At 38.2% G+C, this 27,171-nt stretch overlaps 1 protein-coding gene across 1 annotated transcript in view; it reads left to right on the forward strand.

Moving 5' to 3' along the window:
• Positions 1-27,171, forward strand: part of LOC148939499 (sorting nexin-32-like) — a 58,704-nt gene that overhangs the window by 11,905 nt on the left and 19,628 nt on the right. The window contains exons 2-4 of the mRNA XM_089106668.1: positions 16,170-16,335; positions 24,346-24,548; positions 26,086-26,354. Coding sequence (XP_088962794.1) covers positions 16,186-16,335; positions 24,346-24,548; positions 26,086-26,354 — 622 coding nt within the window. The 5' untranslated portion in view covers positions 16,170-16,185. The remainder of the gene's footprint in view (positions 1-16,169; positions 16,336-24,345; positions 24,549-26,085; positions 26,355-27,171) is intronic.

The following is a 27,171-nucleotide window of genomic DNA, read 5'->3' on the forward strand; positions in this document are numbered from 1 at the left end:
ACTCCCCAACAGCCCTCAGGGCAAGGATTTTAAGTTATGCCCTAGGGCATATAAGGTTTTTAAAGAAGGCGTTGTCGTAGAAACTTCAAAAAAAGCTCATTCGATTGGAAATTCAAAGGGCTAGTGCCCTTTTTAATAGTCGAGAATGATTGGAGGACAACTAGGATAGAGACTTGGATAGCGACTAACGCCCCTCTCATGCCCACCATTTCATAGGCAGCGCGCCAGCGCTGCCTAAGTAAAGAAGAATGTGGGCACATTGTGTTTTTTTTTTCAGCCAGGCACTTCTAATTGAAGGAGTTGTCATAGAAACTTCGAAAAGGGCTCATTCGATTGAAAATTGGAGTGGCTAGTGCCCTTTTGAATAGTCGAAAGTGATTGGAGGGCAACTAGCCCCCCCCCCCCAACGCCCATCATTCCCCCAAACACATCCAATCAAAATTTTGAGATAGCCCTCCACATCTACTTAGTGAGGTAAAAGAGGCCATTCACAGTCTCAAGAACAATAAAGCCCCAGGCCCTGATGTTATTCCTGCGGAGCTGCTTAAAGTTGGGTCTCCTCTACTAGAGGACCTATTACATAAAGTAGCTGTCGCCGTGTAGTCAACAGGCTGTTTCCCGAAAGCATGGGCAAAGGCAGTCATGGTACCACTCCACTATAAAGGCCCTAAAAACGACTGTGAGAATTACCGGCCCATAAGCCTTACAAGTCACCCAGCTAAAGTCATAACAAAGATCCTTCTAAACCGAATCAGAGCCATATCGGACCACATCATCAGCGACTATCAGGCTGGTTTTTGCCCTGGACGGTCTACCACCAACCAGATCTTTGTAGTGAGACAACTCGCAGAAAGGTACCTGGAATTTGGCAAAGAAATCCTCCAACTATTCATTGATTTTAAGCAGGCCTTTGATCTAGTATGGCGAAATGGACTTTGGCATATACTAGTCCACTATGGCGTTCCTGAAAATATAGTCAACATAGCCAAAAATATGTACGACAATTACCGTAGACGTGTTCAGACCCCAGAAGGCCAAACAGAAGAGTTCGCTACAACTTCGGGCGTGCGTGCTACAAGGTTGCATACTTTCACCGCAAATTTTCAAGCTATTCTTACATGCCATACTGTCCCTGCTTGAGAACAATATAGGAGTGACCGTTAACGGTACAAACATCGATACCCTAGCTTATGCTCCCGACCTCGACAAGCTAGCAGAAACTGAGTCCAGTCTACAAGCCCAAGCCTCCGAACTTGAAACAGCCGCAAATAGCTTTGGTATGTTCATAAACCCAAAGAAGACCAAAGCGATGCGCACTACAAAAGACCCAAACCCATCCACTGTCCATGTCGTAGTAAGTGGCGAAGAAGTCGAATCGGTGACCAAGTTTGTGTGCTTAGGGAGCTTAATATCATCAGACAACAACTGCTCCGACGACATAAAACGAAAACTTGCCCTAGGAAGTGCAAGCTTCAAGAGGTTACTCCCCTCTTTAAAAATAAACACCTATCAATGCAATTGAACCGTCGACCTTTCAACTCTCTAATCAAACATTTTGCCACATAAGGCTGTAAAACGTGGACATGGAAAGTCGAAGATGAACGCAGAATTTCGGCTTTCGAGACAAAATGCCTCCGACGCATTGCCGGAATCCCATACCAAGACAGAGTCTCGAACGAAGATCTTCGGAAGCAGCTGAAGCGGGAAATTACTATTCTCCAAAAAGTGCGCCTGCAGCAACTTAAGTGGCTGGGCCACATACAGCAAATGGAGAACTCGCGCCTGCCAAAAGTTGCCTTCAAAGGAAGGGTCTACGGTAGCCGCCCACCCGGAAGACTTAGGAAGAGATGGCGTGACAACTTCGGAGATGACCTCTTATGCCTTCTGAGACAAGCTGATGACCGGGCTTTGTACAGGAAACTGATCCAGGAACGTGTGAAGAAGATGGCCCCAACGCGACCCTTGAGGACGTCCGGGACATAAGTAAGTAAGCATTTTGTTCAGCATAGTTGACTTCCAGATAGAAAATATGTTTTTGAGGAGGACACTCCCCCAGAACCCTCGGAACAAGGGTTCTAAGTTATTCCCTGAGGGCATATAAGAACGATGCTGGCACAGTATACCATTTATCGTTTTTTTCCTTTAGAGCAGATATCTTCATTTGGATGGGGTCGTCGTAGAAACTTCAAAAGGGGCTCATTCGACTTGAAATTGACAGTTCTAGTGCACTTTTTAATTGTTGAAAGTGATTGAAGGGAAAATAGCCCCCCCCCCCCACGCCCATCATTTCCCCAAACACATCCAATCAAAATTTTGAGATAGCCATTTTGTTGAGCGTAGTTGATTTCCAGATAGAAAATATGTTTTTGAAAGGGCACTCCCCCACAACCCTCAGGGCAAGGGTTTTAAGTTATGCCCTGGGGGCATATAAGGTTTTTGTAAAAGGCGGTGTCGTAGAAACTTCAAAAAAGGCTCATTCGATTGGAATTCAAAGGGCTAGTACCTTTTTTAATGGTTGAAAGTGATTGGAGGGCAACTAGCCCCCCCCCACGCCCAGCATTCCCCCAAACACATTCAAAATTTTGAGATAGCCATTTTGTTCAGCGTAGTTGATATCCAGATAGAAAATATGTTTTTGAGGAGGACACTCCCCCGTAACCCTCAGGGCAAGGGTTTTAAGTTATGCCCTGGGGGCATATAAGGTTTTTATATAAGGCGTTGTCGTAGAAACTTCAAAAAAGGCTCATTCGATTGGAAATTCAAAGGGCTAGTGCCCTTTTTTTAGTCGAAAGTGATTGGAGGGCAACTAGCCCCACACCCATCATTTCCCCAAACACAAAAAATCAAAATTTTGAGATAGCCATTTTGTTCAGCGTAGTTGATTTCCAAATAGAAAATATGTTTTTGAGGAGGATACTACCCCACAACCTTCAGGGCAAGGGTTTTAATTTATGCCCTGAGGGCATATATGAACGACGTTGGCACAATGTACTATTTATAATTTTTTTCCTTTAGAGCTGGGCACTTCATATGGAAGGGGTCATCGTTGAAACTTCAAAATGGGCTCATTCAATTGGAAATTGAGAGTTCTAGTGCCCTTTTTAATAGCCGAAAGTGATTGGAGGGTAACTAGCTCCCCTCCCCCACGCCCATCATTCCCCCAAACACATCCAATCAAAATTTTGAGATAGTCATTTTGTTCAGCGTAGTTGATTTCCAGCTAGAAAATATGTTTTTGAGGAGGATACTCCCCCACAGCCCTCAGGGCAAGGGTTTTAAGTTATGACCTGGGGGTATATAAGGTTTTATAGAAGGGGTTGTCGTAGAAACTTCAAAAAAAGCTCATTCGATTGGAAATTCGAAGGGCTAGTGCCCTTTTTAATAGTCGAAAGTGATTGAAGGGCACCTAGCCCCCCCCCTCCCCCGCCCAGCATTCCCCCACAGACAACCAATCAAAATTTCGAGGTAGCCATTTTGTTCAGCGTAGTTGATTTCCAGATAGAAAATATGTTTTTGAGGAGGACACTCTCCCACAGGCCTCAGGGCAAGGGTTTTAAATTATGCCCTGGGGGCATATAAGGTTTTTAAAAAAGGTATTGTCTTAGAAACTTCAAACAAAACTCATTCGATTGGAAATTCAAAGGGCTTGTGCCCTTTTTAATAGTCGAAAGTGATTGGAGGGCAACTAGCCCCCCGCCCCATGCCCTTCATTCGCCCAAACACATTCAATAAAAATTTTAAGATATCCATTTTGTTCAGCGGAGTTGATTTCCAGATAGAAAAAATATTTTTGAGGAGGACACTCCCCCACAACCCTCAGGACAAGGATTATAAGTTATGCCATGGGGGCATATAAGGTTTTTATTGAAATTTTTGTCGTAGAAACTTGAAAAAGGGCTCATTCAATTTGAAACTCAGAGGGTTAATCTCCGTTAATCTCCTTGGGTTAGTGATCTCCTTTACAAGCTTAGCTTCTGGATTTTGTTATTTTTGGTTGATGAATAAACCCTTATTTATTAAAAAAAAAAAAATCCCCTTTTTAATAGTCGAAAGTGATTTGAAGGCAACTAACCCCCCTCTCACGCCCACCTTTTCCCCAAACACATCCAATCAAGATTTTTACATAGCCATTTTCTTCATTGTAGTTGAAAGTTCTGCAAATTAGGTCTTTAAGGATGACAACCCCTCCCCCCACAGCCCTCAGGGCAAGGGTTGTAAGTTATGCCCTGGGGCATATAAATTTTTTATTGAAAGCGTTGTCGTAGACACTTCAAAGGGGCTAATTCAATTGGAAATAAATTTTTTTTTTAATTGTTGAAAGTGATTGAATAGCGACTAACGCCCCTCTCACGCCCACCATTTTCCAAAACACATCCAGTCAAAATTTTGAGATATCCATTTTGTTCAACGTAGTTGAACTTTCTGGAAATTAGGTCTTTTGGGATGATAACCCCCTAAGAGCCCTCAGTGCAAGGGTTGTAAGTTATGACCTGGGGGTATATAAGGTTTATATAGAACGTTGTTGTATAAATAGAACGTTGTTGCCTAAGTAAAGAACGGGGACACTCGAGAACGAGACAAGAAACTGGGACTAAGTAAAGAGGAGGACACTCCCCCACAACCCTCGGGCAAGGGTTTTAAGTTATGCCCTGGGGGCATATGAGAATAATGTTTGCACAATGTATTATTTATTAATTTTTTCCTTTAGAGCAGGGCACTTCGTATCGAAGAAGTTGTCGTAGAAACTTCGAAAAGCGCTCATTCAATTGGAAATTGGAGTGGCTTGTGCCCTTTTTAATAGTCGAAAGTGATTGGAAGGCAACTAACACCCCTCTCACGCTCACCATTTACCCAAATACATCCAATCAAAATTTTGAGATAGCCATGTTGTTTAACGTAGTTGAAAATTCTGGAAATTCGGTCTTAGAGGATGACAACCACCCTAACAGACCTTAGGGTAAGGGTTGTAATTTATGCCCGGGGCATATAAGGTGTTTATTGAAAGCGTTTTCGTTTCCAAAAGGGCTCATTCGATTGGAAACCGAAAGGCCTAGTGCCCTTTTTAATAGTCGAAAGTTATTGAAAGGCTTGACATTTTTATAATAAAGATCGAAGTGGGTATAATGTATTATTTGTTGTTGTTGTTTACACCAGGGTACTTCGTATCGAAGGAGATGTCGTGAGAACTTCGAAAAGGGCTCATTCGATTGAAAATAGAAAGGGTTGATGCCCCTTTTAATAGTCGCAAGTCATTTGAGGGCAACTAATCCCCCCTCCACTCCAACCCTCCCACGCCAACCCTCCCATTTCTGCTCTTACAATTTAACCAAATCAAAATACCGTAAGTGTATCCAAGCTAACAAAGAAAGTAAAAAGATTTTTTTGCGAATGGTATCAAGTTTTCCATTTCAGGTCAACTAGAGGAGGTATGAAACTAAACCAAACAGTACTATTTGTGTCCTGATTTTTAACAGGGTGTATGTTGTTAAGAATTGCTGAAAACTTTTCTCCAGCATACAAATAGCAGGCCAAACTATAAAGTCTTAAAAAAAACGAAAAGATTTAAAGTATTATCTTCTTTTTCCCTGGAAAGACTATGTCAATATGAAACGAACAGAAATTAATTTAAAAAACTTTTTCCACAAGATAAGTATTTCAAAGAAAAGTAAAGAACTCCATTAAACAAAAAATGAGCAGATATAAAATCAAATAATCTACCAAGCGTGAAACTACCACAAATCAGCATCGATAAATAAATGAAACCCTAAACCACAGTTTATAGAATTAGCAGTATGATCATTCCCTATCTCACCCATTATAAAAACCCGGACCGAGGTGCGAGTGCTCCAGAGAATGTATAAACCGGTATAAACATAAGCGGCATTAGATCTTTTCATGGGTAGACAAGTCAGATTTCTCTTGGACGCAAGACTTGGTTTCAATATTGGAACACTAATTTTGAAGAAACTAATTTTAAATTAATTTATTCCAATATATACATGAAAATCGGTAATTAGTAGTGGAATGTTATTATTAGATGTTTTTAGGAATTAAAAGGTTTCGAAGTCTCAAGTTGGTTTCAAAGGCATTTTGATAAAGTTTCTGCCAAAATACGTGTTCCAGGGTAATTGGACCGCTAACGGCAGATCAAATGAGAGGAGCTGTTTGTACGCGCTGATATATATATATATATATATATATATATATATATATATATATATATATATATATATATATATATATATATATATATATATATATATATATATATATATATATATATATATATATATATATATATCTATAATAGGAGCTTTTCTAGCGTAAAGCCCCGGAAAATTTTGGATCTGCCACTAAAATGTGTGATTTCCTTCAGTTTTCTGAAAATTCCCTAAGAATTTTACGAAAAACACTTCTTAACAGACGTTTGGTATTTTCTTGGATAGGGCTATGGTGGCAACTTTTACCACAGCAACCAATAATTAGAACCCAAGTCCTAAAATTGGTCTCAATCAGGAACCCTTATCGCTATCTAAGTTCACAGAGTGCAAAGATTTTGAAACAGAGGTGCTTGTTGTTTAAAGTTCAGGAAAGGTCTGCCCATTTCATACGAAAACATTGATTGAAAACGAAACTAGTCTTATCTAGGCTCTCCGCCAAAACAGGTAACTAGACTTTTCAAATATCATAGGAACTACAATCTGAGAAAATAAATATCACGATGTGAAAAAAAAACGATAAGCTATCCAGTTGCGGATCCAGGGGGGAGAGGGTTACCCCCCTAAAGTATTCTAAAGTTGTGTAATTTTCATAATTAACGCAATTTTGCATTAATTAAACTTGCTCATAACTTAAGTTTGTCGGATCAACCAATTTTGCGCCCCCCCCCCCTAAAAAAAATCCTGGATCCGCCCCTGAAACCATCACATCTATTCCATCAGTTATTAGAAGAAAAAAAATTCCTTGTTTTCACAATTTTCATCACCCCCCCTCCCCCTTTTGTATAAAATACTAAAAAGGCCAAACACTTGAGTCCAATGTATGTAAATAATATATTAAGTAATAATTTTTATATAAATTAAGTAATAATTGTGAGATGGGAAACTTGCCAACCACTTGGCTGGCTCACCAAGTTTTTTTTCTGCTTTCGCAATTACGAATAATGCACTTTGTAACCATTTCTCATTGATTGACGAAAACACACTAAACCCGCTAATGCAGAAATAAGTGGGAGGAGCTTTTTGTTCGCACCGAGAATGAAGAGCCAGAAATAATCTGCGGTAAACTTACTGGATAATTATATAAACTCTGCCCTAAACGAACATAAATTAACATAAGTTGGGTGCAAAACCCCTATGCCTTCCCAAAGACAGAACAAAATTTGCACTTTACTGGAAAAATACAGGGAGCTATTGGTGCAGGGACTGATAATAAGATAGGCTTCAAATTATTAGGTCAGTATAAGAAACAATGGATAAGATTATGGGTAGCGACCAGATCAAGGACCTCTTGGGTAGCAGAGTCTTGTTTTTAGGCTTTTAAGGTTGATAGTTTGATCTTTTGGTTTCCAAATAAATGGCATTGAACTTTCTCATGTGACTTTTGAATCCTTGTAATTATGCCTGGCTTGAAAAGATAGGAATTGGGGCATGTAGTCGATATTGTATTTTGGTCACGGAAACCAAGAATTATGACGTGGATCCTTTGTTTTCGTATGTATAACTATCATGGCCGTAGGGTGGGGGGCAGCTCCCCCCCCCCGCCCTAGACCTTCAAATTTACATTAGATATGGCTGAAAAAGCAGATGTTTTGGAAAAAGCAGTTGATAAAAACTCCATCACACTATCGACTCACCCCCCCCCTAGAAAATATGCTGCCTGATGCTGCCTACGCCCATGATAACTATCTAGTCCAGGAAGGGAACGGTTTGACCCGAAACAAATCGAAAGAGGAATGGTTCATTGATTACCTGACTTAGAAAAATGCGATGATTCCAAGTACGCAGTTTGCTCATCGAACTGTTTCACAAATATGTTTTTTTTTAGGTCGAGGTTGATTTTGAGGTGGGGAATTTTGTGTTTCCATATAAAACCGTAAAAGAACATAATTGATGTCTAATCAAGATTAGGGTATTAGATCACAGTGGGTTTCAATATCACTTTTAATTTAACGTAAAAATTAAACTTCCATTTATCTTTTAGGTTTAGCGATGAACATAGATCGAAATATAAAAAATTATGTTTTTGAGGTTGATGTTGATTTTGAGGATGTAAAATTCTATGAGCGAGAGCTGTATGTTGATACGCAGTCAGGCTCTTACACAGGGAAAGCCTCCATTCTCTTAATGCCCATGATAGATATGAGCCCAAGTGATCCCATTTGTATCTACTCAACACTCAGCTTCGTTTGCGAACAGTGTTGCAGATACGGTGCGACTCCAGTACTGACCTTCGATCAGCCACTTTACTGGAAAGCTCTTACCATTATTGCTGCCGAGACGGATGCAAGTCCTATAAAAAATAATCGTCCTGCGGCTGGGTGGCTTCCACACACTCATGAGTTACATTGGGGCTGCTGGACAGGCTCTGGACTTCAAGACACGTTGGAAATAATATATGTGCCAAATACTGTTCTTCAAATCATTTCTGGGAAAGCCTATTCTAGAGCTATACGAGGACACATACTCACTGACTGGGCACTGAACACACTTCTCTCCACTGAACTTTACGGCACTGAAGATGGCACTGATTCAGCAGACACTGAAAAAATATTCAGAGCCTCCGACGAGCTTATGGAGTTCTTCACTGTTTATCTTGGTGCATTGGTAAGTCACACAGACATGCGAAGTATAGAGGAAAATCTGTCCTTGGCAGAAGTCGCCAAGAAATTTTCTTCTCTTAAGCAGTCAATTTCGAAAGATCGCGTACGGCGAAATTGTGAATATAATATATGGAAATGATAGGCATATTGAACAAGATCATCAGAGAAGAACGTACGGAAGTCTGGGATTTTCACCTTCGGGCGGTCGAAGCTATGTGTTTATATTTTAAAGCGTCGTACCACTTCCTATATACCAAGTCTGCCAAGCTGTACCTGCAAAATATAAAATAGTTGGGAATTGCCAATCCCGACGTGTTTGACAATTTTCAGAACGGGAGCCATGTTATCCGCAGATCCGAAAAATTTTAGGCTGGCCTGTCGTCAGATCTGATCATTGAGCAGGTCCTCATGCACTCGTTGAAATCTAACGGTGGTCTTACAAGGGGACGCGGCATGAGTGAGTTGCAGAGGCTGACTTGGTTACTCTCAGCACCAACTTGTAGTGCAATTAATTCGTCTATGCAAACTTTTGTTAAGGTCCAATACGTGACGAGCGAACAGCACAAAGAAGTTAGAGAGTCGAGGATTGAAAACAACAACCATGATACTAGCAAGCTCCTTTGCTTTCTTGCTGAGAATACCCTTTTCGCAGAAGACCCGAGCTTGTGAAACATTACCTCTGGAGTTACGGCTGATGAAAAAGTCAACGTCGACACAGCTAGATCAGTCCGACAAGAAATCATGGATAGCATGACAGGGGAAAACGTCAACACGTACACATTCAAGAAAAAGTCTGTTGCCGTAACGCTTGCTAATAAAGATGCACCAGTTATTTACGGACGGTCAGTTGCCGTTGATCCAGCATTCATGTTTCAGCGGCTGGTGACAGTTGCTGGAAATAGCGAAGATGATTTGGAGTTATACTTTAAGTATGAATTGTGTTCACCGCCTCCGTCACTTTTTGAAGCAAACGGACTTCTATAAACAGCCAGTAAGCTTTCCCTTACCGATATGATGTGGCATCTAGTTGCACATGAGCGGCCAAAAACTGCAGACTTCGTCAGAGATTTCAGTGACAGACATATAGTTCTCGATGGTGGGTAAATGCTTCAGCAAATTCCTTGGGAAAAAAACTCAATTTATGATAGCATCTGCCAGAAGTACGTTGACTACGTTGCACGGAAATACGGGGCGCAAAGGACGTCGGTGGTTTTCGACGGGTACGACCAAGCACCTTCAATCAAAGACATCACCCATTTGAGACGGAAAGGGAAAGGATCGTGCCCGCAGATCAATTTTAGCATGAATATGGTCTGTTCTACAAAGAAAGAAGTGTTCCTAAGCAACTTCAAGAATAAGTAAGCAATCATAACCATGACAAAATCTGGGTGTCAGGTATACCAAGCACAAGAGGACACTGATATTTTCATTTTTCTAACTATAGTTCAATCTGCTTCCCTTAGGCCTACTGGCCTGGTTGGAGACGACATAGATCTGCTTTTACTCCTGTGTTATCATGCACAGACAGGTAGCCAAGTGATCTAATTTTACTTTGAGCCTTGAGCTGAAATCTCAAAAAACAGAATTTGGGATATAAATGCAACGAAACTTAAGCTTGGATCCCGTATATGTAGCACAATCCTGAATGTCCTCGCCTTCCTTGGGAGCGACTCAACTCCACGTATTTATGGCATTGGGAAGTCAGCGGGACTACAGCTTCTGATAAAAAAACAACGAGTTTTACGAGTCTGCTAAAGTTTTTATGGACCCCCTATCCACCAAGCACGATATTTCAGCAGCTGGAGAGTAAGCAATGATGCATTTGTTTAAGTGTCCAGGCTCAATTTCAACCCTCAATCAGTTGCGTCATCTCAAATTCATCGAGAAAGTTACAGCATCTGCTTCGTATGTTGAGTCTAAAGTTCTCCCTCCCACCAGTGATTCTTGCAGCTTCCACTCATTTCGAGTTTATTTGCAAATTGAATCGTGGAAAACCCTGGGATGTAATCTCGACCCTGGCCAGTTCGGTTGGGTAATTCAGAATGGATTATATCGCCCTATTTTTGGTGAACTCCCCGCTGCCCCTAAAACTCTCCTTGCAGTTTTTTACTTTAAATGCGAATCCGGCAGCTCAAATATGCTATGTACTTACAAAGCAAATGTCATGAAATGCACCTGGGCCTGTGGACCTTGAAATGGAACAAGTTGTACTAACTGCAATACAACTGAGTTTCTCGGAGTTGATGATCTGGAAGATAACGAAGATCTATGAATATTGATTTCGTTTTTTATCACATTTGTATATTATATTACTAAAAAAGTTGAGAATGCTTTAATCGTTAATTAAACCATCAAAATGCTTGATAGTTGTCATTTTAAGACCGGTTTCTTTCAGATTCAGCGTGGTTTAACACTAGATGAGAAAATTCACCCTCCTCCCGCATACTTCCCCTTTAAATATTGATAACCGTTGTTTATCCTTGCAGTTAGAGATCATTTTCAGATTCAACGTATTTTATTACCCCTAAATGCATATTGTTTTTCGTGGTTTTACGCATTTCTGCAAAAGACATATTTCTCCTCCTCGTTATTTACCTCAACCCAAAAAAAACGTATTTGTGAAACAGCTAGATGAGCAAACTTTGTATATTCGGAATCAGCACATTTTTCTGAGTCGGGTAGTCAAAGAATCATTTCTATTGCAATTTGTTCCGGGTTAGGCCCTTTTTTCACACACTTCCTGGACTAATCCCTTTGTCAAGATGCATCTTTGTCACCCTTGGTTAAAATACACGAACATATCAATGGTAGCCTCTAAAGGATGTCACGCGTTGGGACTCCACCTAAAAATCAAGCAAATTTACTGTAGCAAATCAAGGCATCCGTGATTCCCAGTATTTATTTTTACATTTTACTCCAACCCACATCAAACTTAAATCCAGCAATGAATAAACAAATAATAACAAATTGCACACAAATGCAAGGGTACCAATTTTTGAAAACATTGGAAAGGGCGAGAACTCCTTGTTTAATCAAAAAAATAATATACCTGCAGACATTTTTTTCAAGATTTAAGAGAATTTTTAGTAATTGTACAATATAGCTCCAACTACTCAAGTTGTTCATCCATTGACGCATTGTAGAACCGGGTTTTTGGTTAGTTTCTTTCTGCTCAGCGCGAGAGAAGACAAAGAGAAGTGACAGACAGAATAGATGAGAAATATATAATTTGGATTATATATATTTGCACATTATGGGAGGGGGGGTTAAGGTATTTGGACAGTGTGAAGTTAGAAAATAATTCTTACTTCATAATATGCAGAATGATTGTACTTAACACATTAGGCATGCAGGCTCGCTATACTTTAACTCCCCCTAATATGCATTGGGGGGGGGGGCAAAGCATAACATATATTAAATACGTAACCTAACCCAACCTAGGTACCTTTTAGTCCCCTAAACGCCCCAAAAAAACTAAAGTTTAAACATAGTTCCCGCAGTGAGAAATCTTTTGTTTATACCTTACTAGTCAGCGGTAACCTGTTTATCAATAGCATGTTTGACATTTCGATGCTGTCTTTTATTGCACACTTACCTGATTCTAGACAAGTACCGTTTTTAGTCTCGGTGGTTCTATAAGGGTTCCCCCTTGTTTAGATACTTCCTCTAGGTCCAGCAAATACTTTGGAAGTCTTGGTCTTCCACGTTTCACGTATATTGGTTTTAATTTTTCTCTGCCCTTTTGCACATTAATCACGCCAGGTCCTCTTTTATTCCGCTTTTTCCCCATAACTCAAAAAGTTTTTTAATCTTTTGGATAGAACTTGCTTAATTTCTTGATAGGCTATTTCAATTGGTTTTACACTACGGCATACAGCATGTTTATCGAAGTTTAGTGATATCATGCGCAAGACACAAGGCCTGTTAATTGAAACACTGACCTGAAATAACCCATGTTCAACTTGAGGTTTCCGTAACTCTTAATCGATTGCAGTGAAAAAAAAACAAAGGATAAAAAAGGGCTTTAATTGAGTAAAATCAACGTAAACTGTCTAAACTAATAGTTTAGCCTAAAAAGATTTACAAGCTTGAAATGAATTTGATTAAAGTTGTTAATATCGTTTTCTTGAACAAAGCCAAGAGAATTTTTGTATAAAAAATCATTTAAAAAATAGAGAGAGCATAAGAAAAAAAGTGATTCTAACTAAATGATAGCCATTAGTCTCCCAAATCAGGTAAACCACAATTTAAGTTCTCTAATATATCTGTTGCTTTAAACATACAAAATTTCTTTAACGTTGAAGAGATAGCCAAGTGACTTGGACAGCTTTCGCCCCTCAAATAATTAATTAAAAAAAACTACAAATTTACCAAAGCTTCATAAGCTGGTGAAGACAGGTCGCTGCACAGTAAACCTTCCAGTATCACAAAACAAGGTAGGGTAAATTTTAGATTAAGGGGCTTCTTTTTTCCTAGAAAGTGAAATGAAAACTAGAAAGTAAAGTGAAAAGAAAGAAAAATGAAACTTTTCAGATTGAATCCAAGGCCTAAAACGGTTATACCCCAGGAAGGCATTCCCAAGCTGATTACCCTGGGGTTAATGCCTTCCTGGGGTTATACCCCACGAAGACATTCCCATAATCTTATTTCTAGAACTGAAAAGATTGCATACATGACAGGTCTACGCCCATCCAAATTTAGAAAATAAACTCATCTTTATTTCAGGTTTTTCAATCTCTTTTTTTTTACTGATCTCTTTAAATCTCTTTACTAAAAAAACAAAACCAATGCAAAAAACAGGGCTAGGTTCAGAAAAATGCTTAGATGGCCTGCATAAAGTAAAAGAATAATTTATAAAGCTCTCAACAGTCTTATACCACCCATACATATATAATCAATAAGTTTTTCTATACAGTTTTAAATTTCTAAAAAACTAAAGCAAGCCTAGCTTTCAGTTAAGCACTAGTTTTTCAGAATTCTAAAAACACAGGAAAATATGAAGAGGCAGTTATTCATAAATGTTTTGCATAAACTGCAAAGCAGTGATTTTTGTTTATTTCAAGTTTCAGCTTTGCTCTTTACTTTCATCTAAACATCTTTGTTTTTTTTAAATAATTTTGGTCTTCTTTTTAGATTTTGAAAATATATATAATAAACCTTATAAAAAGATAGTTGTCTAGTTTAGGCAAAAAATAAAGAAGTCAACATGACTTTTTGTTAAAATAAGGCATTTACTTTGCATCTCTCTTGAAGTTCGTCTTGAAAAAATCATTAATTTTGTCATAGAATCCATGCGACCATGCCTAGATCAGTTAGGTGCAAGCCTGATAGGATGTATTTGTTCGATGATAACGGATCATCAGATAGGTAAACTTCTACATAAAATAAAAAATTTCAAAAGACAAAACCATTTATTGAATATAAATTTACATTATCAAATATGAAATGACCTCTCTCCTGAACCAACTGGAATTGGTAATAATGTTTCAAAATTTTGATTTTTTGTCATTTTGATGGTAATGTGGGGACCTAATAGGCGAATATTTTAAATCATTGACTGTTTGGAATTTTGGATCAATAATTAGAATTCAGTGACCTTGACCTAATAGGCGAATAGTTTAAATCATTGATTGTTTGGAATTTTGGATGAATAATACTATATTTTATAACGAGTACTAATTACATCACCACAGTTGCAATTAAATAAGTGAGAATAAAAATTTCACCGATTGGGTTGAAGATTCTTTCGCTTTTCCACTCACTGAATCTCGTTGTAAGAACCTTCTTTCGTCTATGATATAAATTCACCCCGCACGCACTCTGTGATATGTCGAAACTAAAGAATTATTTTCCCGAGTGCCGACTACTGATAACCACAAATTCTGTCCAATGCGTGTCAGTATGCAGCCGCTGGTACCGCACAGGCGTTAATAAATGTGCCCAAATCGGGCTAAAGGACCATACCGGTGAATAGTTATGCATGGACTGTCATGCAAAAAAAAATTCCCGTGACTCCTAAGTCGCAAGCATCTCAACCCCTACAAAAGCTTAGTGCAAAGAGACTTGTAAGAGGAAGCGGAATCGGCACCTCTTCACCACAAATTACTACGGGACCTAAAACCAACTCCAATCTACCGAAAGGGACTAAGCCGTCTGCGGTAAGTGTAGACATTCTTAATTATGAATCCGAAACAATTCGTCTAAGTGAAAAAATTAAGACCCTGGAAGCCAGTATATCGGCATCTCGAGCAGAAAATCTAGAAATCCAGACAAAGCACTCAACGTTTCTGTCAGAAATGGAGGAAAAGAACAATCAAATCAAAGTGTTGACAGGTCATTTGGAGGTTAAAGACTTTCTTATAGCCCAGCTGAAACAAGAACTCTTGGTGGGTATCGAAACCCGCCCTTGTGACCCTTCGCAAACTTCCCGGGACCAAGTTACCGTGTCGACGCAAACGGACAATGATTTCGCTGTTGCTAACCGAAATTCACACCCTGATAGAATTTGACCCAAGCGTAGCCCATGACTGTGTGATCTTAACAGACGAAATGAATCCTGGTGATATGTCATCAGCTAGTGCAAGTGCACCCATTCCGCCTCTCGCACTGAAGAGTGACGTAAGAACGAACGATAATAAAACGGACAGTGCTACTCGTAAATACAACCCGCTTTGCCGGTTCTTTGAACGAGGGTTTTGTAGATGGAAGAAAAAGTGTCGGTTTTTACATATATGCTTAAATTTTAGATCAAAATGTTGCAACAAAAATGATTACAGCTTTGACCACGTAAATTTGTGTAGTCTTTTAACTTGTACTGACAGAGAATGCGTTTTCGCTCATGTCACTCCTGACTTTCAGAAAATAAGAAGGCATGAGCCAACGAGCACGCCATTATCGCTCCCTGATAGTAGCCCTTGCCGGTGTCAGCGACAACATTGCGAATATCAGACAAAAAATAGTTTCGAATCTCTACCAAGCTTTCAATCACCAGAATTTAATGTCTCCTGTGGTTACATGAGAAACCTTTATATCTATACGGATGATTTGTTTTATTTAGTATGAATTAATTTAATAAGGAATGTGCATAAGGTAGTCCTTGCCCCTGCAAGGCTCATGGATTCTTAAAATATATTGCAAATTAGCGAAAAACCTCTATGAAAATGAGTTTAAACAAAGTGTTTCCTCCAGCTCCCCATGTAAAAATATTGCCCACCCCTTCACTCCCCCTTGGACAAGAATTAAAAATGATATGTCCAAAGAAGATTTTCTGGAAACTTAGAGGTTGTTTATCAAAATTAAAAATATAGCTTGCAATCCATAAAGAATGGTAAATTTTCTCTTCTTTCAGGTGTCTTGTGCTATCAATGGACTCACCAGATTCATCCACATCCAGTGGATATGAAAATGGTAGGAGTAAAGTCCTAGAAAATAAAGGCTTGGCTATAAGTCAGCTCACATTAAATGCTGAACTTAATGAAGAGGCATATCCACAATATGCTATCAAACTCAAAGAGGTGAGTAGAAGTAATGCTGATTCACGAAAATGTATGGGGGGGGGGGGGCAAGGATTTTTTCGATTTTGTTTCTAAGGAAGATAGAAAAAAGAACAAAATTTAGTAAACCTACATAAACAGGGGGTAACCATAGATCTTAATTTTCTTAATTAGCAGCTACTACAGCAACCATGATTTATTAGGTTGCAGCTAGTACTGCAAGAACGATTAAATTTATTTCTAACAATTACGTTTTGTTAATTACAAAGGCATTATATGTAGCAATTCCCTATAAAATGATCCATTAGACAGCTCACTATGATATTTCAGTGCCCTGATAGCTGCAGATAAGGATAAACGGAAAAAAAAAGATGCTTTTGATGAATATTGTGGTTTCAGCCACTTTCCTTGTTTTTCAAGCCAACAGATTTTTTGTTGTTGTTCAAGCCAAGGGACTGTAATTTTGCTTCATAAGGTTTTTGGAAAAGGCAGGTCTTATTGTGTACTTCGTGTTTTGATCTGCCACCATTTTTAGGATTTTTAGGAGTACATTGCTATTTAATAGCTATGAAAAAACAAAGCACAGGAGTGACAAATAAAAACGAACAGTTAGCCAGTCTCGCTGCTTTAATATAGCACATAGCTAAAATAGGAAATAGTAATGAAACAGAAATAAGAAGGTATTTTTCAATGTCTAGGGGGTGGGCATTGCTCCACCCCCTGCCCTTCCCAATTGGTGTGCCTGGTGAGTAGTAATCTATAAGAAAGACTCAAGGGGAATTAAAGGTAGTTTTCATTGGTATTGGGGGAATATGCTGATGCATAGCAAGGGGTGGGGGGAGGTCAGATGATTTATTCAAGGAGGAAAGGGGGTGGTCACAAAATGAAAGAGGGCGTTTTTGGTTAATATTTTCCGGGGGGGGGGAGGAGAGTGTGTCCTGTCACAACTATCTTGATGGGAAAGTCCCATTCCCTCATATGGACTGAGGTTTGTCATTGTCTGCTCTTCAAGCTTTTCAGTGGAAATTCTGTTTCCACTATTTACTATGGACTTTGGTTCATTGACTTTGTTGAGCAAAATGCTAAGGTTGACATTTCTACTTTGCTATGTATAGCCAACAAAGTTTTGTATCTGTTCATAAAGACATTGGCAAAATCTGAGAGAAAAGGGGGACTAGGAAAGCCTTAGTCCCTCCCATGAATGGATCTGGCATTATACTTCAGACTCTTCTTTAAAATATCAATAGATGCCTTAAAAATCTTTCTGTCCACGTGCCAAGGCAGGTTAAAAATCAAGATTGAAGTGTAGGTATTTGGGATATTAGCCATGTAGCAGAGGCGTTTAAATGATATGGTCTCCACCCTCGTGGCTGACAATCAAATAAGACATGCTTGATAGTTTAATCGGTTGAAAAGCAGCCCCGCGTAGAGGGAAGTGATGTAGCTTCTGAATAAATAATAAACATTAAGAAGAAGGGCACTCGATTTCAGACGGTAATATATCACTATGTGCAATCTAGAATAAAAAGGAGATAAAGTCAATTTACTGTGATTAACATTAGATCTTTGCCTAATAATATCACGTGAATTGAGGTCAAGCAGAGGACAGGGGTTTAACAAAGAAGCCTTGGCTGCCAGTAAATCAGCTGTATCATTATATTTGATACCTTTATGGCTTGGAATATGTTGGAAATACTTCTGGTTGCCTTTAGCCTGGAGGTGCAAAAGCTTTCTTCTAATGTTGAATAGGTCCTTATTATTGGCAATTCTATTATTTTTTTTTTTAGCAACAGTATTGCCTATTTGGAGTCAGAAAGGCAACGAATATTCTCCTCTACAATGCTATAATTTATGAGAACATCTAGGGCCAAACAACTAGCACATATTTCACCTGACAAAACAAAAGATTCCATAGGTAGGAGAGAAAAAAGGTTAAGGTCCGGTGAGGAAGTACATATTCCTGCTCTAGCTCTCACACCCTCAATAGATCCTTCTGAATGGATTTTCCTGTGAATAGGGTAAAACTTCGGGGTATGAACAGCGAGAATAGTCTGAATCTCATGATTGGGAATTTGGTTTTTATTCATTGGAATAAGTTCAGCTTGACAAATAGCTTGACTCATTTCCAAAGGCGGAGTGTAAGTAAAGGTGTACGCTTAGGGGGAATACTGACTCCAATTTGGGACCTCAAGTTGAAACTGATTCCAAGATGAATGGCCATTTGTGGCAGTTATCTTCAAAGCAAAGGCTTCATGTTTTATAGGAAGATTACTTCCGTACGCTTGAAGTCACAAGAAACATTTCTTCTGCTGAGGATATTCTTTTAATTAGGCAGAACAAATCAGGAAGTTATACTAATTTAAACAATAAAATGTGCCCGTGCAAACTCGGAGCAACTCAAATAGCTGAATTTTGTATAGATTCTAAGGTTTCGAATGCAGATCAGGAGCAAATAGAGAACAATTAGATACCATATTTTTGATTAGATCTAATATATAATTTATAAAAATAATTCTAGGGTGGTATCTCCGTTTGCTTCCGGCAAGTCTCTACAGTGCACAAAGTCTCCGAATGATCCTGGATTCCAAAGAGTTAATATGTGCATGTCACAACATTTTAAAATCTATCCATAGGCCAAGTAGCTTCACTGAGTTGCAATGTGGAATTTCACTAGATCGATGAATCCAGGATTCCAAGTGCATTTAAATATACGTCTAATGAGACAAAACAAATTAACTAACACTACTTCTTATCTTTTTTAACGGATATCACGAGAATAAACTAAATTTCACCCTAAAAAAATATCCAGAAGATATATCATTGGTAAGAAGCCTGGTAATTGAGCAGTAATTATTTAGAAACAACTGTAATATCTGAAAATTAACATAACTTATATTCTCCAATGTAAAAAAATCTAGATAAGTCAAGATTATTGGAAGATTTGCTTCCCCCACCCATCGTCTCTAGTGTATTTTTAGAAATTATCAGCTGACTGAAATTAGAGACCCAACCGCCGGAAAGTAACTAAAGGCAAACATGGTCAAAGACCATGATTAAACTTTATGTAATAAACTAGAGTTTGTCCTATTTAAGGGCTGCTTAACTTAAAACTTTTTCGCATGGTTAGCAATGGTCTGAGTTACGCAGGTACCGATCTCCTGATTCGATGCCTTCGGCCAGGAGTGCAATGCGTGGTTGGGGGAAAATCATCCGACGGATGATTTTAAGGGTTTTTTATACTTAAATCGTAACAGTAAATCCTGGTTGATATTTAGGAGCAAAACTAAGGAATAATTAACGTACATTTGGAGTTGCTATAATCAGCTAGAAAAAAAAAGTTTGCTATTTTCCTTACGACATATAAGAATCTTAGATAAGATTATTCCTAATGAGTTAAGTATACAGTAAATGTATGGCACTAATCCATACAAAGCTTATTGTTCTTATTCACAGTAACACAGTTCTAAGGGGGTATCAACTAACACAGGAAAGACAAGGCCCGAGAAAATATTTTCGTTTACGACTTTAAAAATGAGGATAACTGACACAGGCACGTACGCTGTAGAGAAATCCTAAATTTTTCCCAACTGTCAAATCACATTTTTGCTATTATTATTGAGCCTCCTATCGAAAAAATTCCTGTGCATGTACATGCTTTAACAGGTAATAAATATTACAGAAGGGTTTATAATTTAGTACTATTGTATAGTACTTTTAGTACTATTTAGTACTATTATTTATTATTTGGTACATTTAGTACTGCTACTTTTGCTAACAACTCACTGCAGCACCAAGCCGCCTGAGGGCCACTGACCAGACGTGTATCAAGGCCTAGAAGTCTAGCTGTAAATAGGTGTGATTGCCGTTTTACCTCGTTTCTCTTTTGGGTTCTCTTCTCAATTATCGGTGAATATTTTCATCGTTATTTATTCCAGTAAAATCTGTTGGGGATCAGGTATAGGAGGATAAATGGTCCTCCATTTGCCATACCCTTTTCTTAAACAAGTGTAGTCATTGAATATCTTCAAACGAACGAATTGAGGATGTCAACACTTCTCCTTGCTTATATATCACATATTGCTCTCCTCCTCTCATAATGTCACAGTGCCTCCTGTTATTGGATTGTTATGTGATTGGAGGGCACTTCTCCTTGCTTATATATCACATATTGCTCTCCTCCTCTCATAATGTCACACTGCCTCCTGTTATTTGATTGTTATGTGATTGGAGGTCACTTCTCCTTGCTTATATATCACATATTGCTCTCCTCCTCTCATAATGACACAGTGCATCCTGGTATTGGATTGTTATGTGATTGGAGGGCACTTCTCCTTGCTTATATATCACATATTGCTCTCCTCCTCTCATAATGTCACAGTGCCTCCTGTTATTGGATTGTTATGTGATTGGAGGGCACTTCTCCTTGCTTATATATCACATATTGCTCTCCTCCTCTCATAATGTCACACTGCCTCCTGTTATTGGATTGTTATGTGATTGGAGGGTACTTCTCCTTGCTTATATATCACATATTGCTCTCCTCCTCTCATAATGTCACACTGCCTCCTGTTATTGGATTGTTATGTGATTGGAGGGCACTTCTCCTTGCTTATATATCACATATTGCTCTCCTCCTCTCATAATGTCACAGTGCCTCCTGTTATTGGATTGTTATGTGATTGGAGGGCACTTCTCCTTGCTTATATATCACATATTGCTCTCCTCCTCTCATAATGTCACAGTGCCTCCTGTTATTGGATTGTTATGTGATTGGAGGGTACTTCTCCTTGCTTATATATCACATATTGCTCTCCTCCTCTCATAATGTCACACTGCCTCCTGTTATTGGATTGTTATGTGATTGGAGGGTACTTCTCCTTGCTTATATATCACATATTGCTCTCCTCCTCTCATAATGTCACACTGCCTCCTGTTATTGGATTGTTATGTGATTGGAGGGCACTTCTCCTTGCTTATATATCACATATTGCTCTCCTCCTCTCATAATGTCACAGTGCCTCCTGGTATTGGATTGTTATGTGATTGGAGGGCACTTATCCTTGCTTATATATCACATATTGCTCTCCTCCTCTCATAATGTCACAGTGCCTCCTGTTATTGGATTGTTATGTGATTGGAGGGCACTTCTCCTTGCTTATATATCACATATTTCTCTCCTCCTCTCATAATGTCACAGTGCCTCCTGTTATTGGATTGTTATGTGATTGGAGGGTACTTCTCCTTGCTTATATATCACATATTGCTCTCCTCCTCTCATAATGTCACACTGCATACTGTTATTGGATTGTTATGTGATTGGAGGGTACTTCTCCTTGCTTATATATCACATATTGCTCTCCTCCTCTCATAATGTCACACGGCCTCCTGTTATTGGAGTGTTATGTGATTGGAGGGCACTTCTCCGTGATTATATATCACATATTGCTCTCCTCCTCTCAGAATGTCACAGTGCCTCCTGTGATTGGATTGTTATGTGATTGGAGGGCACTTCTCCTTGCTTATATATCACATATTGCTCTCCTCCTCTCATAATGTCACAGTGCCTCCTGTTACAGCATTCGTTTCTGCTGCAGCAATATACAAAACGTCAAATTTTTGTGTAAATAACAAGGGATTGAGGGATGGCAACTCTCTTCGTGTACCAGAATAATTTAGGACACTTCAGTCCTCTCTAAGAAAAGTAGTTGTACACATTCGGAAAGAATCCATAGAGATAAAAACACATTTTCTTAGATTTGGCCATAAATAGAGATACTGTAAATCTGAATATTGCCTTAGTTTGCGATAGTATATTAAAAAATAAACCTTGTTAAAACATGTAACTTGGTCTTTCAAAATTCCCAGGTGAATTAATTAAATTCAATAGCAAAACGAAAAGCTGCCTTGGATGCAAAACAAGAGTATTATTTCTCAAAATAATTAAAAAAATTTATTTTGGTTATAACTTCAGCTACTTTCTTGATCCGAAGGAATTTGCTCAAAATCTACTTTGCTGCTACTTCGATTTTTAGGAACATCAGTTGTATCCGGTTTGTTTTGACTAGATTTTAACCGTTTTTAGTTTCCTATTTTCATCTTCTTGTCTTTGTTCCCACTTTTACAGTTTTTTCTGCTGAAGAAACCTTTTTCTTTCATACAGGCGAAATATTAGCGATTGTTTGTTTCTTACTTGTCTTTTCATTGGCTGCAGAAACGCATTTTGTTTCACTCCTCCCTTTTATTGTTACACCTCCTAGAAACGCCATATATTTTGTTCCTCTCTTGCTTTGTCCTTTTTGCCTGCTTTGGAGCTTAAACCGTTTTTGTAAAAAAAAAAAGTTTTTCTTCTGTCTTTAATAGGACAATATATATTCGTTTTAAGTTTTAACGTAGCTCTTTACTTTTATTTTTTAAAAAATGTTTTAGTTTAATTTATAGTCATTTTAATACTATGTTCAGGGTTATCCTAAATATGAGGGGGGGGGGCCTATTTCTTCAACATCATACTGTATGCATAATGCAAACATATTGATTCAAATGAGAGCCTATTCTAAACGAATTTTGGCGCTTTTTAGGCCGAAATTGTTCATTTACAGCAGCACAAAATAGCAAAAAGGGATATTTTGCTGTAGTACAATCTTTTTTGTTACTTAAAAGGGCCCCAACAATTTAAATTTCCACTCCACTACTGAATGTGGTATATTATTATCAAAATAGTATACAACCGCTGATTTGATATGATCCCCCCCTTGTGAAGAAAAAGAACAAATATACACACCCATCGGCGACCACCCTTATTAAAAAAAATGCGACATTTCGTAATTTTGCGGATAGTGACTTCAATCCATTGCTATGGGTATCTCATACCTGTTGAATGTGATGGTGTAATTTTCATCTAGATCACCGTCCTTTTAAGGATGTGTTCCTACCTTTTCAGAAAATTATGCATATTAATACTTTTGACAAGTAAGTTTAAAGTTAATAAAAATTGTATATTGGGACGTATAGAAAACATATTCGTTGTTGTAGGCTATATATTGTTATAATTAATTTTTTTTAGTTTCTTTTTTAGTTTCTTTTTTTAGGTTCTTTTCGGCATGGTTCGCTTTTAATTGCCATTCATTACCCTGAACGTTTTGACAATGTCTCCCCCCCCTTTTTTAAATAATTACAGCAAATAGCTATATTAAAAAGCGTATTACCCAGACCTAAGGTTTTGTACTGTATTTTGCGCTTTATTGTGTTTTACAGTCCAAATAGATTAATTTTAGCCATTGTTTAGTGAATCGGTTGGGGAAAGGGGGGGGGGGTAATTTATTTAGAAGGAGCTAGTTTGAACTAGTGCCGGAGGTGGCAACCTTTCCTCCCTCTCCCATGTGTGTGCATGAAGATTAGCTCCTCATTTCACCCATCTCACTCTTCTCGAATAGCTCCCCATTCACTCTTTCACTGTGATTTGAAAGTATGAAACAATATTGGCCACGATTAGAATTAATCCGCATAGTAAGAACGAATTTGACTGGCTAGCGAAAAAGCAAAGCAGGATGGCCAATGTCAAATAGCTGTTTATGTTATATAATTGGATTCTCAATGGCTGATAAATGGCTTAGAATTAAAAAGATATTATACATAAATGGATAAATGGCTTAGAATCAAAAAGATAGTATGTAAATAAAGTGTTTTACAAAAAGGATGATCATGCTCCATGCCCAGATATTTGATCGCGTATATTATTTTTTTTTTTTATTTCTTTATATTCGTTTTGATATCCACAAAAGGTATGACGAATAGTTGCATTTTACAGTATTTTGTGTTTTACTCACAAATATGGATATTAAATGTTATCCAGTAACAATAATAAATGCTTTCATATACGGTATTACAACAACGTAATATGTGACTTGGTTGCTATATTTAAAAATGTAAAAGTGAATACCAATGTTCATACTGCGTGTACTAATTACGTTTATACAAATAAAGAATTGATTAAATTATGCATTAATAAAAGCCAAATAATTTAATTTGTTTCAGACAAAAGAGGGAGGAGAGGTGTTGACATCGTCGATTCGTCAGTTTGAAGATATTCAATGGCTCTACAATTGTTTAAGAAAAGGGTGTGATAAATGTGGCATCATATATCCTCCTATGCCTGATCCCCCTGCAGATTTTATTGAAATAGATGCCGAGGAAAATATTGACCGAAAACTGAAAAGAGAATCCAAAAGAGTAACAAGGTAAAGCGGTAATCACACCCAATTCCAGCTAGACTTCTATGTCTTGATACACGTCTGGTCAGATATATATGCAGCGGCAGCTTCTGTTGACATGAAAAATTAGATACTTGGCTGGAGCAAGTTACAGCCGAGTACTAGCTTTTGATTCTAGATTTCTGTGTCTAGGATGTTGATTTTGCTAATCAGAAAGGCAAGGGCGTACCCAGGATTTTTTTTTGGAGGGGGGGTTACACAAAAAAAGCTCAAAAAACACATACAAAATTTGTTTATGTCCTTTTTTGTTACGTTTTTAAGAGTCAGACAAACATTTCGAGGGGGGGGGTTCAAACCCCCTAAACCCCCCCTGGATACGGCCTTGCAGAAAGGTTCTTTTGTCACCATCATTTTCATCTGTACTGAAAAGTTGAGTTCGCACTCATGTTTCGCTAAAATCCAATGCCTAAGCACGTGGCACGCCGGAGGTACGTCTTTAGGCGTAGAAGTCTTGCTAGACCTGTATCTTGACGCTGTTTTAGGGAATTTACTACTACTACTAACAATTCAACGCAGCACCAAGCCGCCTGAGACCAACACAGCTACGCACGCTCCTCCTCCATCCCAATTTATTCAAAGCCTCCCTCTTTACACCCTCCCGGGAAGTTCGCATTTACCTTAAATCCTTCTTTATGACTTCTTCCCACCCCAACCGTGGACGACCTGCTTTCCATTTAACCCGAGACGGTTGGCCGAAAAGGACAATCTTCGGCAGTCTGTCATCCTTCATCCGCAGAACGTGCCCTAGCCATCTCAACCTTTTAAGGGAATTTGATGTAAATGAAACCGGGTAATTGAAAACAGTTCCGAAAAAGAGTGAAAAAAGCATAAAATAAGTAGTTCTGTCAGTTGTCCAAAACCTTAACAAGTCCTTCATTTTTATTCAGCTTTGAGTCGAGTATGCTATACATCGTCGCAATTTTACCTAAATGACATGTTGAAGATTGCTCAGGAATTAAAATTAAAACATAGTTGCAACCCTTAGGTGAAACCAAAAAAGTTGTATTGTATATGCTAACTGTAATCATTGCACCTCATCAGGATGTTAGTGAATCCCCCTGATACGAATTTTTAGTTGATGAATATTCCGGGAGACAAAATTTCTGGATAGCTTAATTTCCAAAAATATGTTGGGTGTAACCTTTAGAACAGTAACGGTATGGTTCCTGACCTTACTGGATCAACTACTAAAATTTAGGAAGCTATGACACCCCTCACTTTTTTCTAACCTTGTGACTTTGGGCAATTTTTTTTTTTTTTGCCTTTTGTAGTTGTAAATTTGATTTGAAGGTATGTAAAAAGGGGAAATCATTGAATTTAAGGTGTCAGAAAATGTTTTTTAAGCCTAAATATTTTTTTCTATTTATAGTGTTTTTCTTAAAATTCACCTGATTTGATGTAATTGAAAAATTTCTAGTGAAGAAAATATTCCGTCTATTCCTTCTCCTTTCCCCCTTTGTGTAGCTCTAAAATCTTAACGTGCTTGAACGATTTTGTATTTCAGGTATCTGGATTCGCTAACATCGCACCCGACACTTAAATCGTGCCCAGAAATCGAAATTTTTCTGAAAGAAAAGGTGCTACCGGAGAAAGAAGAAGAGAAGGCCTCGCTATTTAGTAAAATATCAAGTATTTTTGCTTCCAAGTCAAGTTCAGCTTTTATACGAGACATTGATGACTTCTTTGAGCTAGAGCAGATTTATGCAACGAAATATGAGCAATTGATTAGACAATTGAACGAGGCTCATACAGAAATTGTTGAGTGTTTGAAAAGTAAGTATTACTTTTGAATAGTAAATAGAAAAGGCCTAGCAGCAACCATTTTTGGCTGTTTTATGACAATTTTCAACCAAAACCTTTTAGAATTCACCCCTTGGGACATGAATAACAGGATAAAGAATAAGGAATAAAAAGTTTTTAGAAAACCAGAAATAGAGGATAAATACCTAGTTAAGGAATTTCTAATAACGCCAGCAATAATAGTTGAAGTTGAAGACAATTCCTTTCTAAAATTCTTTTCTGCGGCCTTTTACTGGCCGCAGACCTGGTTCTATATTTTGAGATTTTTCTCTCTTTGTTTGTCTAATGTGGAATAAAATATTCCACACGGTTGAAGACAATAATAAAAGTATTTTCTGCGGCCTTATACTGGCCGTAGACCCCGTGTTTTGTTCTATATTTTGATATTTTTCTCTCTTTGTTGGTCCAATGTCGAATAAAAGATTCCACACAGTTGAGGACAATAATAAAAGTCTTTTCTGTGGCCTTATACTGGCCGTAGACCTGGTGTTTTGTTCTATATTTTGAGATGTTTCTCTCTTTGTTGGTCCAATGTCCAATAAAAGATTCCACACAGTTGAGGACAATAATAAAAGTCTTTTCTGTGGCCTTATACTGGCCGTAGACCTGGTGTTTTGTTCTATATTTTGAGATGTTTCTCTCTTTGTTGGTCCAATGTCCAATAAAAGATTCCACACAGTTGAAGACAATAATAAAAGTCTTTTCTCTTCCTTTCTAAAAGTCTTTTTTGCGGCCTTATACTGGCCGCAAACCCGGTGTTTTGTTCTATATTTTGAGATTTTTCTCTCTT

The sequence above is a fragment of the Artemia sp. Qi Xiang Cuo genome, chromosome 21 (assembly GCF_049724085.1).
Source record: "Artemia sp. Qi Xiang Cuo chromosome 21, ASM4972408v1, whole genome shotgun sequence".
Classification (NCBI taxonomy): domain Eukaryota; kingdom Metazoa; phylum Arthropoda; class Branchiopoda; order Anostraca; family Artemiidae; genus Artemia; species Artemia sp. Qi Xiang Cuo.